General features: G+C 38.5%; 1 protein-coding gene across 16 annotated transcripts in view; it reads right to left on the bottom strand.

Moving 5' to 3' along the window:
• TRIP12 (thyroid hormone receptor interactor 12) overlaps positions 1-23790 on the bottom strand; it is an 83162-nt gene that overhangs the window by 44435 nt on the left and 14937 nt on the right. For 9 of the 16 annotated variants that reach the window (XR_012674838.1, XM_075158239.1, XM_075158238.1 and 6 more), the window contains 3 exons: positions 11060-11206; positions 2020-2145; positions 250-1049 (listed from right to left, as the gene is read on the bottom strand). Coding sequence is in view for 14 of the 16 variants with exons in the window: in XM_075158239.1 (XP_075014340.1) it covers positions 250-1049; positions 2020-2145; positions 11060-11157 (1024 nt within the window). In the remaining 2 variants the exon portion in view is untranslated. The remainder of the gene's footprint in view (positions 1-249; positions 1050-2019; positions 2146-11059; positions 11207-23790) is intronic. The other 7 variants (XM_075158247.1, XM_075158246.1, XM_075158251.1 and 4 more) reach the window with 2 other exon arrangements.

The following is a 23790-nucleotide window of genomic DNA, read 5'->3' on the forward strand; positions in this document are numbered from 1 at the left end:
ATTTTATTTTTAAAATTGAGTTGCAAGACAGAAAAACAAATTAAACTTATAGAACACTGAATGTACTTAAATCATTTGCTTTAGCTGTAAATAGTTTCAGTCACAGCTTTATTTAAGAACTCAGCAGAACACACTAACAGTTAATTTCTCTAAGAAGATCCCAAGAAACCTGAAAACAATAGAAGTATTGGTTTAGAAGACTTGATTTTAAAACATACATGCTTATTCTTCCACCAAAGAAAAACTTACTTGCTAGCTTAGCCTGTAGTCCTGAAGGTCCAGGTTTTGATGTCTCTGACTTGGAAGAGCCTGGTAGAGACAGTTTTGTTTTAGGGAGACTGACTTTGGGGCTGAATCGAGCAGCCCAGTCAAACTTTGAAGAGCCACCTGTTTTACTTGGTTCTTTGTCCCTGCTACTCCTTCTTGGACTGGGGCTGGATGCAGAACGGGAACGTCTAGCCTTATTCTGGTCCTTTCCCTGTTTCACTCTAGCACCCTGAGGAACAGTAGAAGAAGCAGAGGCAACAGCAGAAGAGGAGGAGGATGTGGAAGCTGAAGAAGAAGAATCAGTGATGGTGCTACACCCAGCTTTGGCTGAGGTCACCGATTTTGAAGCCAGCTTGGAGAGTTTTGCTGATTTCTCTTCAGCGCCAGTTGATTCAACTGCTGAACCACTCTTTATACAAGACAGATTCTCTGTCCTTTTCCTTTTCTGACTTCGGGAGCTACCAGCAGCTCCACCCTTTCTGGTGTGAGCCTTGCTTGTTGATGGCAATTGCGTAGACTTCGGCTGTTCTTGGTCTAAGTGTCTTCTCTTAGATTTAGTATGTGGCTTGTTAGTTTCCAAGGAAGTTTCAGTGTGTTGAAGTGCTTTGGGTTTTTTAGCAGAGCTAGGAGAATTGGTCCTCCTGTAATCTGGACTAGCACTGCGTTTAACTCCTCGAGAATTGTCTTTCTTAGGCACTTGCCCCGTTTTTTGCTTTTCTGAAGTATTGATTCTCTCTGGATCTTCTTGTTGTGGTATTAAAACAGCAGATGAACTACAGCCTCTGTAGAAGTAAGCAGGAACAGTGTTAGTGTTGATTTCAAGAAACCTCACAGTTGCAACAGTTTTGCAAGATAAATGTCAGCATTCTCTAATAATAAAGGAAATTGCAGGTAAGAAACACTGTTGATCATTAAGTTTACATTGAAACAAGAAAAAAGCATGCTTGTATGAGAACAGTCATACCGCAAATCTTTGCTAGCATGAAAACTAAAATAAATTACAAAATAAAAGCACAGTGCACTTTTTTTAAAGAGGAGGATATGAGGTAACTTGGATAGATTTACTATCTGATTTTTTTTTTAATAGATATGTTGAACTAATTAAAAAAAGAATTCAAGCCATGAAGCTATTCTCTGAATGTTTGAGAATGTTAAGTTCCACAAGGGAGTAAGGAGTGTTCAGTAATGCATAACTAGTCATAACTGGATTCTAGTTCATATAAGGCTCTTAATGAAAGGATAGTTTCTCATCAATCTTGAAATTGAGGTAATGAATCACACACAAAAATGGCAAAATTCTCTTCTACATGATAGAACACTGTTCCAGTGTGTATACAGCAGAAGTGTATGAAGAGCAGACAAAACATGACCGAGATGATTAGCCTGAACACAGGCATACTTTAGATTATTACATGTTTCAATGAATATTGGGCATTGCTCAGAACTCCTTGGGCAATCTTCCCCCAATATGAAGCAGGAAAAGGGGAGAAAGACCTTGCAAGTATTCCAGGACTAGTTATGCAGAAATCATTTCCTCCCCATCAGTGATGGAATGCTCTTAGTTGGTGAATTAGAAAAACAAAATACAAACAGAATGTGAAACGCTGAAATACATCCACTGAATGCAATACCTAGATTAGTTAAAATCTATTAGTCATACATTTTATAAGAACTCTGTATAACTAGATATATCATACACAGTTGTGAAGCGCAGATAACACTGATTAACATATGAATATGAAGTGCAATTACCTTTTAGAAAAGTGTCCCTTGGACTGCTCAGAAGTAGTATTAGACTGCACTTTGGGTGTCTTTGAAATAGATTTTCTACTCTCAGGAGGGCTATGTGCCTTATGTTTTGCCTGCCCTAAATGTGACCTGTTAGCAGAAAGTCAAAACAGAAAGCTATCAGGATTCCAAGATAGAGATACAAACCTGTAGGTGGAATTATTATTTTTTTTTTGGACCATTTACAAATATTAGTTTACAGCTTCAAACCTTTCCATATCAACCCTAAGATTAAAGCAATATTCCAAAAGAATCACCTGGTGCAGTTACAAATCACTACCAGTGTAACTGTTTTGTAAAGCACACAATTAGTCAGTCATTTTAAATGAATAAAACATCTTCTCACACCTGAGCTGTGCAGATAAATTCAAATTTTTCTGGTGTGCAAGACTACTGAATTATTCACTTAAGCATTAAGCTAGCACAGTAAGACAAAAGACTACAGCACCTGTCAAAGACCTCTTCTCAGGAATAGATATATACTCATCAACCTCAAGATTCTATGCATTAAGACTTTATCCAGTTACCAGCGTTCACAAGTTTGTCTCTTTGCTCTTCAGTTTAAGAAAATCAAATGCTCGGAATAGGAATGCAACTAGTTCCACTCAGCAGGGAAGCTCAACCCTGCCAGTTATTTTCTGGTTGCAGATCCATCAATTCCAAGGATTGAGAGCTGTTTGGTAACAGCTGAAGTAAGAGGAATGAAGAAATGCTACCAATGAAGCCAGTCAGATGAGACAGGAAACCTGTGATGTCAGAGAAAGGAATGAGTTTCACATAGATAAGCTACAAGAGGTCTTCCAAGCAGGTTTCAGCTGCATGCAAAAAATGGTTTATTGTATGGAGCTCTGACTAGAGGACAAAGATCATACTATACCATAGATAAAATTTAAGACTTAAGTTACATCTTCGCATATTCCACGTCTATTTTCAAAACCAATGAGAATTACCATCTGCAAGACTCAGAAGAGACAGCTCATCAGCATTTAAAACAGCATAGTATAAATAATTGCTACGGCAAGAGATATCTCACTTGTACTTCCCTGGATAAAACACACTTTTGACTCAGCTGTCACCAGGTAAACTCTACTGCTCATATCCTATCTATACAGAAACCCCACGCACCACTAACCTTTATGAAACCTCAAACTAGCCTAGTATTAATGCTGGAAGAAGCAATGTTTCAAAGTTAAAGAACTGTGATTATATGCTTATATGCTATTAACCTAGAACCTAGGCTATCTAGTCCTGTGAGTTAAGCTATGCAAACATCTTTGAATCACATGGGGGAAGGGGAGAAATGTAGACTTCAGATTTAAATGTCCTGCTCCAACCCATGACCCCAAACCCAACCATGACGCCAAACATCAAAAAGTTTAGGCCAAAAGAATAAGTGGAAGAGATAGAAGAGTTCCACAAGCTTTCAAATAGCTTCTTCCAATCAAATGCCAGAAATCTAGTTGCAAAAGCAGAGCTAAGCCTGCTATTGACCAGAAAGCTTCACCATCCTCTTAAGGATTTCAACACAAACTTAAACATAAACCTTAGTAGGAAAAAAGTACCAAGTCTAATCATGTAAGTGATAACCACATGATAGTTTGCTTACAGAGTAAAAATGGTAAAACTTCAGTAATATGACTGTTTTTCTTGATAACCCTCCTTCCTCTGTTTTCTTCCGAAGTATTCTAATTTAGTCAGTTACTCAAACTGATGAATGCACCTAGACAGCACATATCCAAACATTTTCTGTGGCTCACCTTTTTAAGAGCATAACAGTCTGACAAGATTAAATTAACAGCATCCTCTCCATGCTCCAGTAATTTGTTTTTATTTCTCATACTAGAAGAAATTATTTTACAATCAAAAGCAAGTGAAATAAAAGAGTTAGATCTTTAGCTCACAACAGCAAACTCCATCAAGGTAAACTTGGAAATGTTTCACCTAATCCTGAGTGTTTGGATTTTCCTTTTCCCAACAAAAGATTAAAGTGTGAAATTTAATTTTCCCCTTGAAATGTTTTTATTACGGGAGTAACAGAAGTTATTACATAATTTACACTTGGCAGGAATCTCATTTTTTATGTAAGCCAACTGATCAGGTTTCATTTATTCTGAAGTATATTTTAAAAGGTTATTTTCTCTTAAAGATTTTTGTTTTGCTTTAATTAGAACTGGATTCAACTTAGTGCTTTAACTATTCACTTAAATAGAATACAAATAACTGTAGATCCTTTCAACTAAAATATGGCTAAAGCAATACATCAAAACATCAAATATTTAAATCACGCACTGAAGAGTTTCCACTTGGTCCAGGCTTCCCCTCTTCCACCTTTAAACCCTTGAGGTTCTTACAAGTTTTACAAACATAATTTCATACCAATGTCCAATTTATGTGGACCAATAAAGCTACAACCATGTCCTGGGGATCATGAATACTGTATCGCGCAGACTATTTGCGTTTGCTTTATTTCCTTTATCCATCAAACTATCAGTAGAAATAACATTCATAGCTAGAGTAGAAAGGTTACATTAGAAACATTAACAAATGGGGAGTCAAAACTGATACGGATTTTTTTAAATTTTACTTTTAAAGACCTACTGTGCTCTCACTTCTCATTCTTTGAGTTTAATCATTCACCTTGCATGTGTTGCAAAGAGAAGGTACACAAGACAATAGCAACTGTACATGCAGTAGCATGTCAGTTAAAAGGAGCATAACATTAACTCTCCTCTAAGATTTATACAATGGCAAGCAGACTGACAATTTGGAGGGACTGCAGGATTAAGTTAAAAGAACTTCAACCATACACCAACTACCAAGTATCATTGTCCCAATTTATATTAAGGTTGTGACAACTTGCTTAAGGTCTCGTTAAAAGTTACCTTACATACAAAAGTAGTTAGAATAGTTTGATGAGCTGGAAACAAGAAGAGTAACGCTTGGAGAATTAAGTGCTATGAAAGGTACATGGGCAGCTGGAAGATTGATTCTTGTTAAAGGTTGTAAGCTACCTGTACTTTTGCCCATAATTCAAGGCTTTTAACTTGTAACTTACCCAGTTACAAGCTCCTTATTCTTTTCCATTAACGTATCATTCATTCAGAAGCTTCATTTAAACAAATAACCTCTCAAAATACTTGTTGCTAGAATAAGTTCTTCATTAATGATGAAAAATGATACAGCAAGTATTTATGAGCTGTGTTTGTCCATTTCCATTCACAGGGGCAGGTCCAGGAAGACTTGGCACTTGCTGCACCTTCAAGTGTTGGTGGGGTGTTTGGTTTTTTGTTTGCTTGGGGTTTTTTTTTGCCCTCCCTCCCCCCCCGCCCTGACAGTTTCATAACCCACTCCAAGGCTTCACTCAACTAGGTAAAGCTGTCTGCTGACACACATTTTAATTCACAGCCAGACACTCAGTTTAGAGTAACACAGGTACAGAAGTTGACAAGTGACCCACCATGTAGTTTACAGTTTTTATATAAACAATCTCATGGAGACTGCCAGCCCTCAGCCTTCCTTAGCAAAACCATAATAAAGAACCAACTAGAACCTGTCCTCAAAGAGTTACTCCATGCATATTAAAAAAACACACCTTTTGAAGTTAGTTAATAAACACAGTGTTCCATCTAAGTCATGTTCATCAGCAGCTGAGAGTGAGGTATTAAATGCTTCCAAATACAAAGTCTACGAAACTAAACAACCTTTTACTTCTGTCAAAAATGAAATTAAAAAAAGCAATAGCACAGATGAAATAAGTTGTGTAAAAAACCCTACTTTTCTCCTCCAAAATATTGCACCTGTCTTCCCCATCGATTCAAACATTAAATTTAGTTTTTACACAAGTCTCAGGTAAGATGTTAATAGTTAACATATTAACAAGACTGGTCCAAAAACAAATCCTGTTCAGAACAAATAGTAGTATAACTGACAAAAGCATTCTTCTTGCTTTAGTATTTGAAAAAGGTCAGCCCAAAGTGTTTTCCAGATTCTGCTTTTACTAATATCCTCTATGCAGCTAACAAGGGTCTCTTCTTTCTCATTTAGCCTTCAATCCCAAATGCACAAGTACATGTATATATTATATTCCAAAAACTTAAAATTTGTAAAAGTAAAATACTTTCATACACAACTACAACAGCATAGCAGTGACTTATGTCAAATTGATATCATACTTAAATACTGCTGTTCCTAAAGATTTCAGAGTGACAACAGGCAGATTAAAAGATAAATGCCACTGTCATTTCATGCCACTAATAAAAAAATTTTTGCAGCACTAGTAAGTAGTTCTAGGACATAGGACCACTCTCATTACTCCATACCAATATACTGAAACATCACTCACAACTGAAAGGAACAGTCAACTGTACCACTTTCAGAAAAGATCTTATGTGTGCCTCAGTATCACTTCCAAATTGCTCCTATTCAAAGTAAATACTATGGCATCGCTGGGAACTTAAGACACAAAGGCACAATTCTTCAACACACGGTGACAATGTGGATACAGAGTTAAGAAAGTGACAGTAAGTACCTTCCATCCCCTCCTCCTGCCCCCATGAAAAGAGCGTGCTCATTAATGCATCTGCTTCCCACTCCTCTTTGGTTTATTGCTGCAAAGGGAAGCTTTAGTATCATTATTGCTTCCTTACAAATCTGCAAAGAGTGATGCTTCAATGGAAAGTGCTGGAAGAGATAGTTCAGACAAGGGTTCATGCTGTACAATTAGGAAGGTGCCATCATAACAGTAATTCTAAATTAGGAGGATAACACTGAATACTTTTCAATCTGGTAGTAAAGCCAGTAAGAACTCTAATATCCACAGGAGCAGAAAGTCATCCAAAGCACAGTGTTATTTCAACATCACTACTGACAAAAGAAAGTGAACAATCACATTACTGTAACTTCACCAAGGCCAGTTTGGTTATGTGCATACACAGGGGGGAAAACAGCTCACACATCTGTCTTCAAACACATATCCCTTGCTTCTTTTAGAGAAAAGCACACATCATAGATACTAAGTTTACTTCCAATTTGTGCTGCAACAATCTTTCTACACTGTGAGCCTAGCATCGTTTGGAGGTTTGGTTTGTTGGGTTTTTTTTTTTGGGCGGGGGGGTGTGTTTTTGTAAAAAAATGCAACTGTAAAACTCAAACACTCAAAGCTCATATGAAGTTACTGTGTTGAGTGTGAAATTGCTAGTAAAACTCCAGCAGAAAAATACATCACAGGCTTCCCCTCCTCACTTTGACTGCAAGTACTGGTGTTATTAGGGTGACATCAAATAAGCCCAGTCTAGAGGAAAATGGGTTTGCATTGTTGCTTCCAGGTTAAGCCAAATATGCCAGTATTATATGTCACAGGAGGAAGATTCTGCATTTATGTTTTACATACTAGAGGAGTTTGGAATTTCCAAAGCCTTCATGCAAGTGAACAGTAGCCGCTGCTCAGCAAACTAAATTGATAAAGTTTTAACAAAAGACCTTCAAGCTGCAAAAGGGTGAAAGACTACAGAAGACATGCATTAGCATTTCAGCTTGGAAGTGGTATCATTCTCCAGGCTCTTTCCTTTTTAACACCTCCATCAACTGAAGTCTATTGTAGTGCTCGCTCCAGTCAGAGCACAAGAGACAAAGGCAAAGTTAAGGCTATTACAAAGCCATTTGGCTATACTACCAACAGCTATACCACCGCTTGCTTATATAGATTAGTGGACTTCACATCAAAGTCTGAAGTTATAGTACAAGTGACAAGCTGCACAAACTCTTCAAGTTTTTGTCACTTTATTTTTATTTTGAAAATGCATGCACCTTAGCCACAAGAAAGCTTTAAGGAAAAAAAGCTGTTGCGTTTCCAGCATTTAAAAAGCTATTTGTACAAAGCAGAAATGTAACCAAGTACACAAGTTCAGACAGTATCGAAACTTGTCCTTGCTTGAAGGGTTATGATTGCATATCTATGACCAAAGTGAAGTAACCTTCTCCAACACTTTAGAAGGTGTGGCCCTTAAGTTTGCTTATAAACTTTGTGGCTAATTTTAGGCATGAAGCAACAACCCCCTACAGACTCACATAACTGCTTAATTCCCTCTGCAATACTATTTTTTTTGTTTTGTGTGGGGTTTGGGGAGGTGCTCATGCATTGGTTTTGTTTTGTTTAAGAAACACGTGGATCTAATAAAGTGGCTGAATAAAATCTCATACTATCTGTACAACTACATCAACAAGTAGTGCAGATCAACAGAAGAAAATTTGTAAAGCAAGGTACTTGCCATTAAGGACCAACGTCCACCATCTATGCATGTCCATGATTTCTACTTCAAAGCAGACCAGATGACAACCACAAGTGACCAGGATGCATGAATTGCTTTCCTAGAGCACAACTTCCAGTTTAGCTTCATCCAAATATTCCAATACTCCAAGACCATTCCATGATGTTAGCCAAAGCACAGCAGGTGAGGATAACAGATTTGCTTCGAAAGAACATTCCCAACTCTAACTAAAATACTAACACAGATGCATCCTAAGTTCACAGTTATTTGCACAATATGAGCATATTATTGAAACTGGTGTTTCCACAATTTGTTCATTCTATTTAAATGATTTTACAGCTGAAATTGCAGAGTTTCACTTTAGAGATGACAAATGCGAGAAAGAGACTGGAAGTAAGTGTCTCAAAAAAACTAATGTAAGAAAAAGTGTGGGGGTTTTGGGTTTTTTGGGGAGTGGGGTTTGGTTTGTTTTGTTTCTGGGGGTTGGGGGGTGTTTGTTTGTTTGTGGTTTTTTTCTTGGTTTTGGGGGGATTTTGTTGTTGTGGTTGGTTGGTTGGTTTTGGTTTTGTTGTTGGGATTTTTTGGGTTTTTTGTTTGTTTTTTTTTGTTTGTTTGTTTTTTTTTAAGAAATTCATCAGCCAAAGCGGTGTGTATCACCACAGTGCAGCAAGGCATAATGAAGAAGATACATCAACTTGTGAACTCTAGACCCTCCTATGTACTTTCAGCAGCAGAACTAGAACATACTATCCCACTGAATCCTAGACGCATGGAAGGATGAGTCCTGAGGTTTGCGTCTAAAGACAGGCAACCAAAGAAAAAGCAACTGCTATCTGGGAGCCTGTCTCTTTCCATTTAATATGCAAGTTTTTCAAGGACATGATAGATCTGTCTTCCATTGTTCCTTGTACAATAGCCATTTCTGCCCAGCAGCTTACTAAAGAGGAGGCACACAAGACAGTAAGAGAAACTGAATTAATTATCAAGTTTATATTAACCAGCATGCTTTATCCAGGCCTTTTTATATGCTTTACCAGCCAAAAATGCTTGCTCAGAGGTAGAAAGGCAGGGGAGGTCCTGTTCTAAAGAGCTCGCATTTTCAAAGAGGACTGTAAGCTTCCATCTTCTTTGCTTAAGTAAAGAGCTTTGGTTCTGATAAAGGCCTAACATAGTTCAGGAGTGCAATACACTCCTGTTCATGGAAGTCTGACTGACACAGACTTGGTGAGGGGTGGAAGAGGTCCAGTCATTTAAGACAAGTTGCATCTTGAATCATTGTGTGATATCATTGTGTGATAGCATAAGTAACAGATCACAATGCACCAAAACACCAGATGAGGAACTTTCTTATAAGAAAATAGTGCTACCCCTAAAATTCTTCAATTTGTCTGACTCACTGAAGAGCTTCTCCCTAGCATTCTACTATAAAATCTGAATAAAAACAATAGATATCTGAAGAAGAATCCCCCATGTCCAACTAACTTGCTTCTAGTTCTTTATTCTAGGGAGAGGGTTTTCACCCCAGGACAAGTTCAGTGTAAAAGGAAAAAGTTGGTAGGGCAATATCTAATTTAACATCCATTCAGAGGTAGAGATAATACAGAATGGAATGAAGGATTCACCATGCCTCAGTTAAAGGACGAGTATTCTCCAAAAACAATTCTAGCCTGCAAAATAATAAGCTACAAAAGGCATCAACTTCCCCCTCCTTATGCTACAGAAGCCCAGGAGAGAAGCCTTATGTTTATCACCTGCTTTTCCATTTGTACAGTAGAGACTATGTTAGAAAAAGTGAAGCTGCATTTTGCAGATGGAATTATTCCCCTCAAGGTTCCTTAGAAGAACAGCTAGCCTCCTTCATCCATTCAACACTGGCCTTGTTCTCAGTTAGACTTTATACTAGTTAGAAATACACCTCGTCTTCATTACACATTATAGCCCGATTCCTTCATAGTAAAAAACTTTTTATTTTGTGCCATTGATCTGCGATATTTTAATACTCTCATACCAAAAATCCCAAGCCCAAGATACACATATTCAAGCCAGTAACACCTCTGAGGACACAGAATACAGACAGATGCTGTCTACCATGATACTATAACCTTTTTTCATTAGACTAATATTTTAACAAAATTAAAGGAAGGCTTATCCATATAGGCTTCACTCACTCCTTAAAGGACACGGCAATAATTACACAGTCAGCATCCACAGAAAAGTTTCAAGGATCTTCTTTGTTCTGCATTGTAGAGGCAACCACTTACAGAACACATACAACCTGGTCCACTGGCTCACTAGTACAAGTATATTAACGGATGGCAAACCTTTTGTTCTTGAATTATTCAAGAGCTGCCAAGGATTAACATGCAGCGCAAGGGAACAGAGAGGTGCCAGTTATTCAATCTTCTCTAACAGATTTTCCTAGATTTCACACACCAGTCTCCCTGTCTCCCCCCACATACTTTTGTTATCAGGGAAGGAAAAGGGGGAAGGAATTTGTTACTACCTGTGATTTGTGGAATATTGCTCAGTTACACTTTTTCCCCCATAGATATACTACTGCTATTCTATCTGAACATGCATGATTTTCATCCCATGCAATAACAGATAACATTTCAGGGGCAAAAAGATTTCACCAAGTTTCAGTACTTGGATTGCAGGGTGGAAAGCTTCATTCTCTAACTACATCACATCCATTTTGCTTTTATACATTAAAACACACTCATAGATAACAGTCATACCTTCCTCCTACTGCGTCGTCTTGTGGCTGGGCCCCAGCAGTGTTCCTCTGTGAACGTCGCAGTGACCCCCCTGGATTGTTATTAGGCCGGTTGGACATTGGCACCTCTCTCCTGAAGGGACATACCCTTTCTAGACACTATCATTCACTGAAAGACAAGAGAAAGAGTCATGAGACATGAAGACTCACAGCCATGCCTCAAGAGGCAAATGTAAAATGCTATTGTTTAAGCAAAAACTTAAGACAATAACCTTTAAAAAATTTTTAGTTAAAAGGCACACGGACCAAGATTCTTCTCAAGAGCATTTAGATCCTTAATACACAGCAACCAGTTTTCAGTATATATGGCATACAGATGACCTATTGGACTAGACAACCTTTAAAGGTCCCTTCCAACCCAAACTATTCTATGATTCTATGATGACATGCTTCTTTTCTGCCAGGCTTCTACAATTATGTTAAGACGACACAACAAATGCAATTTATGAGAACCTGTATTTGTCAACATTAGGGAAACAACACACTAACTAGTAAAACTCAATGCTTAACAGAGAGCAATAGTAATTAAATATTTTAACTCTCATTGTGAGAGATGACAATGCCAGTTTCAGGAATAAGGAGCAGTATCCACAAGATTACAGAAGTAACTTAACTACTGTGCTTTTAAAACAGCTTCCTTCTCTAGTCAGATTTATGCAACTGCCATTTGCATAAAAAAAGATACATAGTAATTCAGGAAAAAAGATGTAGCTATATAAGCAAGAAGTTCTTGCTCATGAGAGCTTTATTAGTGGGAAAAGGTATTTGAAACAGAAGAATTAATGAGTGTACACAATTATTTTAAAAAATAATCAATATGATGGCTTTGTATTACTGCTTTTGGAATTGCTTTGTGACTGCTAGAGGTCTACAGATATTATTTTGGTAATTATTTACAGAAGTCCACAATAACACCCAGCTGCAGTCCTCAGAAGCAGAGGTATTTCAAGATCAAACCTCACTTAGCTCCTCAGTGAGGAGAGCTAACTTCTGTATCCTGTGCTAAATTGGTATTTCTATACAGAGAGCATAGCAACAGGACCACAACCAGCAAATCCAGTTTTACTGTTTCTAATCATGTGGAATCTGGTAAAAGAGGTATTTGCAAGTGAAAAAAGCCACAAGAAGGAAAATAACCAAAGTTTAAGAATACAATAGTCTATATGCTGATTCAGTATCTATTATATCTATAGCACAGTAAGCAAGAAGTCTGCCAGGAAAAAAAGTTTAAAACATTTCAACTGCAGATAACTAAGGCTTAGTTCAAATTCAAATGCTTCCAATAAAATAACTCTCAAGACCTGTCAGTAAAGCCAGACAATACTTGACTATAATTATCTATTCCTGTGAAAGAGCCTATAGAAGTGAACAAAATTGAGTAGGGGAAAAAAAAAGAATTCTAAATTATTCTGTTTTACTGTAGGCCATAAGAAATCAGGCACATAAATTGGTATTATGCAAACCATTACCTCACATACCTAGTACAATACCAAAAGGAACATGTATATGACCAAGACACCTGTACAGCACAAGAAATTAGTGATCAGGATTCTGCTGGCTCAGATTCAGTCTTGTTACACTGTAATGATACAACCTAGTACTAAAAGCTCCTGGTTAGCATGCCAGAAATATTTTAAATAAGCTCCAGGAATCAAATAAGAATACAAGTTAGGCAGAAGAATTGCTCCCCATCCTAATCCCCACATCACAGGAGTCAAAAGCATCTTTTGAAAGTTATTCGTGTTCTTTCCACTAAGAGGTCCAACATAGCAGCAGACAGCAAAAGCAGAAAGAAGGATTAATTAGCAAATTATTGTCTTTACCTTGTTTTTTTACCTTCTGCTTAGGAACTTGAAAGAATATCAGTAGAGCACAAAATACACAATCCCACAAAATACAGTTGTTCAACGAACCTCATAGCTAGAAGTCTTGATGACTGGGAAGTTGAGAAAACTGTAAACCCTACTCCTCCGAAGCTGACTTTCCCTTCTTCATGATTGTTTCTCTTATCCTAGCTCCTTAATCATAGCAAGTATTCCCACTAACAGAAAGGTTTAAAGCTTTTAAGTAACACGACACCTTCAGTCTACAACTTTTTATACTTTAGAGCACAAAAAGATTTACAATGGAACAGAAAAAGCCTGCTATAGCTGGAAATTATGCCAGCTTGCTGGTGCAGCCACATTAGTCAGGTTGAGGAGAGCGTAAGCGGTAGCATTCTCTGCAGAGTACACTGCAGGTGCAAGACAACGAGCCTAGCATTAACCAGGCTGAAAGCTGACCAAGGTTCCAGCACTACCTAGGGGTTCTAGCTGAAGTCAATCACAGGCAGTGTCAAATGCCGTTCTTTGTATTCAAACACCAAATGAAAAAAACCATCTTTTCACACACATCAGCAAGGAGGCATGTTGTGTGCATTTTCTGAAAGGAGGGAGTAGTGTCCCCTCCTGTACAAAGGTCAAGTGAGGTTGAAATTGAGTACTAGTGTCAAACTATCAGTCATACTACGAAATGGTTGCCATAGATCTAGCGTATCACCTTGTACTGACTATAAGAACGTGCATTCCAGCAGATTTCATTCTGCAAGGAGCTGCGCTCACTCTAGAGCTCTGCTAGGTCAGCCCCATGCTTTCCCACCTAGAGCCAGTACATGGGTTCTTCCACAAAATACCAGAAGAGTTAGCTGAACATGGGCAATCCAGGTGCTGTCTAGGGAAACTTTAGTTTAATGTTGACCTGTCTGGGTGAGCCAGCCACTTTAAGTAGTCTGTGCTTAGAAGTTATGCAGCGCAGTGTGTTGTCATACACATGATATTTTCATCTGTGTAGAAGAATAAAATGGCAGCTGTTTTATCCTGTAAGGCATCTGTCAAGTCAAGATGATCTCCAGAGTTACCTTCTGTTCTGAAGCCTCTCACCTTAACTGCATTTCTTATTGTGTAGTGTATTACCATATGACTCCCAGTTTGCCTTTAGATACAATGCTGCTTCATGATTCGGCTATGACCTTTAACATCAAAACATTAAGTCTCACTGCAAGTATCTAAAGCCATACAGTACCACATGCTCAGTTAGTCCAGTAGGGAAAAGATCTTTTTAGTGGGTCACAACGTATCTTCCACATGCTAGAACAAGAAGAAAAGAGCCCTGAGGTTCCTAAAACTGAACTGTTCTCATTCAGACTTGGCCCTCCATCTGTAAGCCTCACTCCCAGCACTTGGCTTATTCTTCCCTCTCTTTAGATACCTAAATTTAAAGGAGATGCGCAACCCAGTAGATCAGCTGAATGCACCAGTGCAGTCCTGTCACGTTTTAAGACTATTTCCTCAATTACATTGAGCATTTTCCCCACAGTAAGAAAAAGCTACAACTATACATCAGACCTCCATGCTTCAGTTGACAGGCTTTGCGATTTGAGAATTTTAAGTTCAGGTCCTCTTCTAGCATTACGTTTTCTGTTAACAACCCATTTTAGTTAGTGTTTCACAACTCCATATTCCTAGCTGTAATGATGCCAAAGCAGTGGCTCACAGATGCTCTCCTCAAAAGCAGACTCTTTAGATTGAGAATGAATACTAAAAACCAGCATTTCAAATAAACCCACAACATATCTTCTGAAGACATCTAACAGCACTGGCATCTAATTGTTATTATCTTGCATAGTATTCTTGAGTTTTAGTAAACAGTTTGATTACCATTAACAGTCATCTTTGTTACTGTAGAGGAAAGCAACTAGAATTAATTTCTGTAGACCTAACATACCTATTACAAACATTGTAGCTAATGTATAGCCAACATACTACTTGGAGAGGTTCCACAGGAACACAAGATACAAAAACCACCTGTCAACTGGCAGTGAAGCCTTTACCTTTCCTCTCATGGAAAAGTCAACAGGAAGTGACTGACACTTTTCCATATTTTTGAAGCAAACAGAGGAAACTACAGAACAAGCCTGTATCGGCTTTTACTTAACACCCAAAAGCACTCCCTGAAGGATACTGTGAACTGTGATGTAGCCTACAGAGAGGAAAAGAGAACGAGTAAACTGAAGCACTCCAACAGGCTCTAGGGCCACTAATAGCACAACAAGGCAAACCGGTAACAACCCTGTAAAAATGGAATTGAACACTTTCGCAATAAAAGGGCTTCCCTTCGTCTACTTGGATGAGCTCTAGAACTTGTTTGGTTCTGTTCAGGGTTTTTTTGGTGGTTTGTTTCTGGGAGTTTTTAAGTTCTTTGCAAGAGTAGTACAAGAATTTTTCAGGCTCTTGCACTCCAATTTCCTGAATATTTAAGGATATGCCTAGCACCTCTGCCTACAACACTCCATTATAATGCCTGTTACCTGCTTGGAGTTAAGTACACTGGTCAGCATACTTTCTCTTTTGTACTTCGGCCCAAAAATACAGTGCCTTACTTAATGCTGCTGCAGCAAGCCAGCTTCTCAAAACTGCAAAGACTTACTGCCCTGAAGTCAGTACTAGGCAAAAGGAGGGGGGGCGGGGGGGAGAAGAAAAAGACAGGAGGATGTTTATATGCCTTGTTTCAGAACATTTTCTTCCAGTAAGTTGCACATCTTGCCAGCCAGAACCCAGAGTTCAGCATACTTATCAGAAAATGTTAAGTCTAAGACTTCAGATTTGTATTCCTTCACTTCAATGTCGCTAACATTCACTTACTTTATCAGCTGTATCTGTGACAAATGTAGTCAGTTAAGGTAGAAGCAACATTCTAAATATACAAGCATACAACACATTTAAGAGTTGAAACTTCAATTGCAACTAAACTGAAGAACTTACTGCATATGGTTCAGTAACTGCTGAACTGTTTTGGACCTACATTACTTCATTTTAAACTGATCTCATAGCTGCACCTCATTTTTGCTCACAAGGTTCTCCTCATTTATCTGCAAACATACACACCTATTTTCTTGCCTTGCAAGCAAGCACTTGCAAGCACTCATTCAATTACTTCTACTACTTCCTCAGCTGACTCAGAAATTCATTAAGACAACTTTTTAGTCCAGTTAGTTGCTTTAAACTGAGTCTTGTGCAGCGGATTTTGACACAATACTCCTCCTTACTGTACTCTCTAAATTCAATAGTTATCCACTCCCCCCAGTTCTTTTTCCACTGCAGTCCTCACCTCCAAACATAAATTTCATGTCAAAGCTCCATGCAGGCAGAAGCTTGTATTTTCAGTTTAGCAGCCTCTTGTCCCTTCTGCTTGTAGAAATAGTTCATGGAATAATTTAGGGAGTAGGTACAACAACATACTGAAGATTTCCCAGAAAATTTTTCTGTGACATCTCCCAAATTCTCATCATCTCTCCCTTCTTCCTGACAGCAAGTTTCTATACACAAACAAGGGAAAAAGATATTGTCCCATGAGCTGCAAGGTGCTGTAAGGTATATTAAGGTGGATGGATTTTGGCGGCGTTCATGCAAATCCTGGGTTATTCAGCTGCATGAAAGCATTGAGCCTTAAGGAATGACAAGCTTTTCTTCTTCCAACATAGGAAGAGCAAGTTACTGCTTATTTTCTTATCTGCTTCCATTTCTATCTTCTCCCCATTAATAGTCATAAGCTGTATACATGACTTAAAGATGCTAGAGTACACTAAGGCTTACCTGCTGGACTGTATCTAATGATGCAAAATTCATACGGTGACTTTTGTGAGATTAACTATTTTTGATACAGAAACCACACAAAATTGCACTGAATCATACATTAAGCTGGACTATATTCTTTTTGTATTCTCCCCCTCCAATGCTGAAGAAAAAAAACCAAGCTACACACACACAAATACATGTACAGACACACTAACTAGAGCAAATTCAGTACATACAAAAAATCTTCAGGACAAACAAGATTCTACAGCCTCCTAGTCCTGTAACATTACCTCACTGCTGGGGAGACAGACAAGTACGTATCAAGGAAGTTTCTTCTTAAAACAAGCATGGTAAGGAAACAGATTTCTACACCTCTTCCAGCACAGAATTTCTACAAACTTAATGTTGCATCACTTCTGTCAGTTCTCTTGGAAGACATTAATAAGATATTGATGGGAAGACAAGCAGAGTTTAACAGCATACAGAGGCAAACTCCTCTTCAGACCTGATGCCTTTTCGATGCAGGGTTCAACTGGAGTACAAGAGTTAACTTAGAATCATTAAAAAAAGCCTTGGCTAGAAAGGACCTGTCAAGATCATCTGGTCCAACCTGCTGTTGAAAGCAAGACCTTAGATTATGTTAGAACTCTCTCATTCTGAGAAGTGACAATTTCCAACCATGATGACAAAATATATTCTGAGTTCTGAGCAAGAGCAGAAAGGCAAAAGGTGAATCATGAGAGATACCCTGAAGAAAGGGGAAAGAAAAAATCCCAAATTAAATAAGATATCAAAACATCATGCCAGATATAAAGGCATGCAGAGAAGACACTAACAGACTATCAGGAAGTAGTCTTTTCAGCAGAAGCATTTGATAAAAAGTCATGCAATAGATGTCAGTTCAAGTAACCTGAGATCTCAGATCTGTGTGGATGTACAGGTGTGGAAGGACAGACTCCCCATCCCTCCTAAGGACAACCTCTCTGAGAAGAAACAACTCTGGGCCTGTTCTTCACTGCAATCACATATAGCTCTGAAAGCATTCCCTCCCTTTCAGTTCCTCAAAAACACAATCCAGTAACCTGGACTAAGATGAGGAAGTAAGCAAAATGGGCATGTAACCTGCAAATATCAAAGGAGTCCAGTCACTGAAGACATTACAGACTCACATGTCCATTTTTACACTGGGTAACTTTAGACAATACATAAGCTGTTAACCTGAGACAGATTCTTCCACATTGGTGACAAAAAAAGAAAGCTTCAGCACAATATTCTTCTTAGATTAATTTACAATGGAAGAGTTCTTTTTAATTCAGCTACTCTGTAATCATTAAGAGTGGAAGCATTTCTTAACCATTTCAAAAATACCCCATATATTAAAAGAGGTATGGATACTGCAGAAAACTTCACAAATACCAGTAGGCCATAAATACACTCAAGCTACGGACTCCACAGGGAAAAGAAAAAAAAAACACACACCAGTAAATGAGCAGGAGTTACCCCCTGTTCCACCGACTTTGCAACAGACAGCCATCAGAAGATTATAGCAACCTTTGGGCCTTACTACATTAGGAAGAAGTCAGCTTTCCCTTACACAGTCTTTCAAGAGCTTAGACCTTGCCTAGCCTTCTAACTGAGATAGTGGCAATGCAGAAAGCTACCTTCACAGAATCAGCAAAATGAGTGGCTAGGAACTTGAAAGGATGTAACTACCAGATTAAGATTCTGTAGATTGTATCTATGTCGGGAATCTATCTACCACAATCTATGTATATATGTCTATAATGACCTATAGACAAGGATTGGGAAGAGAAAGTCTTGGCATGGAAGAGGAAGGGACAAGAGCTAAAAATATCTTCATTTGTGATCTCATGGTTCAGACTTAGGGGAACTATACTGCTAATCGGCAGCCTCAAACTGAAGATTTACAAGTTCCCACAGGAGATAAGAACACTGAAAATGCCTCTGAAAAGATGCACAACACTGCTCACTAGAGGAATGCCCAGGTTGTTAGGACTGTGTAATCCAACAGGTTATACATGCCATGACCCCAAGCCAGCAAAGTAGCACCCTTACCTACTGAGTTCTATTTAGTGAAAGAACTGGAAGATACATGTGTATGTAGTCTGGGGAATTCAGAGGTCAAGTATCATTTAAGGCAAAGTCTAAATACATGCTATCACATGCTCCAGTGTTGATAAGAACAGTTTTGTGATGGTGGGAAGACATTCTGAGTTGCAGAAGCTGAACAGCCTCCCCTGCTTCAAGCAGGTCAGTTGAATTTGAAGTCTGAGACTGCAGAGACCTTTTGCTGGGCCTGATACAGAAAAGCAAACTGAAGATGTCTTCAGTGACCTGAAAGAAGCTTAAAACCGTGTTCCATAAAGACTACTGAGACCTGGCACCCATCATTGGTTTAGAAAGAAAACAGTGGATTGGCCTATACACCTCAGCCAGAACCTTAGCAAGTCCTTTTGAGCTGTGGAAAGTCAAACTGAAATAGCAAATGGGGCACTACTCAAAACTATAGAGAAGCACAGGTACTGCTGGTAGGTGGCTTTACAACCAGTCAACAGTACAACTAACTTTCAAGAATTTAAACAGCTCAAGAAACAAGAGAAACTTATCGATGGAGGGGAGGGCCACAAATTAGCTTAAAAAGAAAAAGCACCTGCAGAAGTTAGACAGCAGAACATTCCTGTTCATCTGGAGAGCTTAAAGGAACCAACAAAACACTGCTCATGTTCTATTCTGTATATGGTTGTACAGGATACAAAGGTGAGCTCAGGTGTCTCAGGTCTGTTTGTATGACTAGGGTCCCCAGCTCATGGTACACAGGAATCCATAGCTTCATTTCATTACTGAAGAAAGAATCACCATTTTGGTGCACTGAGAAATTAAACCAGGACTAAAGCTTAACAAAATTCTTGCGAGCTGGTTAAGGGGGCTAGCTAATGTTAAGATTGTAAAAGCCTTTTTCTCTTATACTCCTTTCCCCCGGAAGACCAGAAGCTGCAGTCTGAGGAGGAAAAGTAGAGGAGTTGCATGGAACAAATATAATGCAATTTTGAGGGCATCCCTCTTCAATTCTGCCACCTCACTGCTTTTTTTCTCTTATGTTCATCAAGGACAGAAATATTACAAGTTGTGTCACTCTTCTTTGGACTGCATTTTGGTTCACAAAAGTACACAAGCATCATTTAGATCTTCATCCAAAAGAGAAGTTAAGAAAAATAGAAAGCATTTAATTTTATTCTCTTGCTTCTCTATAGTTTAGCATTCTGTATCTTTGGAAATTAAAAGTGTTGTCAACAGCAACTATTCCTCTCGTTTTTGAGAGCATCAGCAATGGAGTTTATTATAAAAAACAATCTCTTAGAACATTTATTTACATGGGTAGATCACAACTCAATTCAAAGAATCTGCCCTTGTAAAAAAATTCAGAGAATTAAGTTGTTCTTCTCCAAATTAACCAAGTTTGTTACCTTTCCCTGTCACCATTTGTAACACGTCCAAACTAGTTCAATATAAGTTTTGCCATCAGTGTATAAGGGAATGCTCTCTCAGTGACAGAATGCCAGGGCTTAACACTTCAAGAAAATATTTTCATGTTTACAACACCTGTAGTTTCTCAGTCTTCAGTGCTCTATTTTGTTTTGTTTTTTTAACCAGCTAAACATTAAGTTCTGTTGTGTAATTCAGTCAATTCTGCAGCAGTTAATTTTTTTCTGCTCACAAATATAAAGATTAACAAAAGCATAAGAACCCACAAACTTCTGACTCAATCTATTTCAGTAAAAGAATAGTCTGATCTGGATAGCTGCAAGTCAGCCAGCAACAGCTCAGCTTCAGGAGAAGCCCAGAGATATTTAAGCCATCTCAGTAACATGAAAGTTTTGTTATACCACATGGAGAACAGGTACATGCAAACATAGCAAACATTAGCTGCAGAATACTGAATGAGTTTTTGTCTCTGTTGACAGATCTTTTTCCCTTTTAGCACAGCAATGGGAAAGAGAAGGGAAAAGCAAGGAACAGGTGTGTTCAAAGTTTATTGTTCTATACACTTGTGTCACAGAGCAAAATCTCTCTGCCAAACCAGATCCTATAGCAAGAGCTTGACTTCACATCTACAGGAACCTTAAACTTACTGTTACTGACAAGCTGTTAGACAGGGAAGTTTACACTATGAGACCCTCAGTATGCAATTCTGTTACCTGGTGCTAATGCAAGTGTGGTTCCAACTTGTTAGCAACAATGGAAATAATACTTTTTTTTCTTTTTTAAATTAAATAGAAGCACCTGGTATCTCCAAGGGAAAAGAACATATTTTTCAGCAGCCAAATTCTGACCAAAACTCTATTTGTACCCAGAGTGAATTGATGTGAATTCTTTGTTTCTAGCATACTCACAACAAAAAATCATTACAAGCAATAGAAGTAAAATCTCATCTGTCCTTCATTTTCAGCTTCTCTAGAAACCCTTGTACAGTAGGAGCCAAAATTCACTATCTGTGTGGCGGCTTAAGCTTTCACTAACATTATAAAAAAACATTCTGCCTGGCAAGCTTGAGGGAGAACATTCTCTTCAGAAGAGAGGAATGAATTTGAATGAGGAGCTTTTACCTTCTGTGAGACAACATTAACAAAAGCACAGAATCCTTCATGAAGTACAGATCAGTGCCAGAAATGAAGACAAGCCAGCAGGTAGATGGTCAAATTAAGACCAAGTAAACAGGTGTGGCAAAGTTGGGGCAGGGGGCATTTATCACCAGTGAAGAAAAAAGTCAGTTGAGCAATTAGTGCAAATTTCAATTTAGAAGCTTGATTTCAGTATTGTCATGCAAGTGAACCAAGAAGTACCCAAGATCGTCACCTACTCCAAGTCTGCCCTGCCCAATGCTTAATGCACAGGTGCCTTTGAGCTGCATAGCTCCATTTACTTCAACATTATGAACCTACTGCTACAACACCAAGCCTTTTCCCTATTCTAACCCCATAGGCCAAGATGGTGCCTTATTTGCAGTTTGCCATTCACCTGCATCTGGCACACACAGCCCTTAAGTAAAATTAAGTGCAATAGCACTACAAGACAAATACTGATATGGTACATACCCATGTCCTACCTGCAGAGCCTGTTAGACAATACATGCCCCTAGTTGCAGCACAGTAGGTTGCCTGAGCCCTGCCAAGTTCCTAATCAACTTTTGCCAAGCTGTCTTAAATTACAGAGAGACCTAGTGAGCTCAGTGGCTAGTAAAACATGGTTTAGCCACCCAAAGTCTAAATTAACATAAGATGATCTCTGCAATCTTCCAGATAACTCAGGGGGGAGGTAGAAACAAAAAAGGACAGAACTTTAATTAGCCACTAGAATGAAGAAGTTCAGAGACTAGATCTTACAGAAGTTACTGCTGGAATAAGAAACAAAAAACAGTTGACATGTACAAGCAGATTACACAAGTGCCATAGATAAACCCAAGATTACAGGTCTAAGGGCATTATGTAGATCTACCTTGAAAACAAAGTAAAGAGGGAGGAGACTGAGTCTTCATTTTGGTAATATTCAGCTTCAGCTTGAAACAAGTTTACATACAGAAATGCCAAAAGTTGAGAAGCCTGTTCACTCATACTAGCATGTCTTAAAGAGAAATACTTTAAAGCTAAAAGAAAAAATTTTTAAAAATAATCTATGTTTCCAGGGGAAGGGGGGGAGGGGGAATATTCACTTGTTACCTACTTAACTAGAATGGGTCTCAAGCTTTTGCATCTTCAAAATATCATTTAGAAAAGTTTTGGACAAATCAGGAAGATCCCAAGAATTTTCCTTTTGTTCTTCTAATTGCTGATATTTAGCACTGACTCAAGCTGATGTCTGTTGAGGCTTCCTTTCCTAGGCTGTCTCAAGCAGGTTATGCTATTCTCCTGAACAAAGACTTCTACCCAAATGTTACACAAATAAGGTCATAGGCCTAATGCATAGCAAGATTCCTACGCCACATGATACAATCTGGGAAACGGTTTAATTGTCGTTGTTGAGGAAGAAATCCAATTAAAACAGGTTAAGTTTCCGGCTTCCTCAGCACTGGATCTGCATATGGATCTTTAGCTATCACAAGGATACTGCAACAACAAACAAAGGGATTAAAACACATTTAAGGTTTCTAAACTGGGTAGTGCTCAATTATGTGCCACAGATGCATCTTCTCGACCACAGAAAAACAATTTATACATCACCATTATACCTTGCAGTGATGTAACTAAGAGCAAGCTCCAATACGTATACCAAATTACTGACACAGGCAGAATTAAAGACAACTACCTTGTATGAAATCATGAACCAAACTGCTACCAAATATCTGTATAGAGAAACAGAAGAGAAGTTCTGTGTAAAGCTGAACAAAAGGAAGTCACACCCGAAGAAACACCTGTTAAACACTAAGGATTAAGCTGTCTTTAAGCTGATCCTATCATTGGTAGGATCAGGACTTTACAGTGCTCAGAGCTATTCTTTCATGGTAACTACATCGAAGTACATATAATATTAGCTTCCACAACTGCATTTTAGGAAGGTTCCAACCTTCACAGTCACGGAAAAAGCTGTCAAAAGCCACAGTACCAAGATATATGAAAGAATTAAACAACTTTATGGCACACTTCATTGATGAGACTGTCTACTCTACTCCTCACAGCGTACAGTACTTCAGTACTTGACAAATAAAACGAGTTTGTGGGAACGAGGCATTGTACATGGGGATCACAGAGTATGGGAATGGCAAATGAGTGTCCCAACAACCTGAATAGAGAGAGTTAAGATGCTGAACTTGAGCAAATCTAAATATTAGAGCTCTTTCAAATGCTTTTTAGCAGGATGCCAGACTTAGTCTTAATTCTAAGCTAGACAAGATCTCACCATCACAAACTTTAATATAGACAAAAAAGTCTATGACAAATTCCTCTTTTCCTTCCCATATGTGCAAGTACCACCAGCCCTTTTTTTCCTGCTTTACCTCACTAATGACTCTTACCTCCTCTCTCCCAGCCTACCCACACACTTTCCTTGCACAAGCAACAACTGTAAT

This window comes from Calonectris borealis, chromosome 9 (assembly GCF_964195595.1).
Source record: "Calonectris borealis chromosome 9, bCalBor7.hap1.2, whole genome shotgun sequence".
NCBI classification, from domain to species: Eukaryota; Metazoa; Chordata; class Aves; order Procellariiformes; family Procellariidae; genus Calonectris; species Calonectris borealis.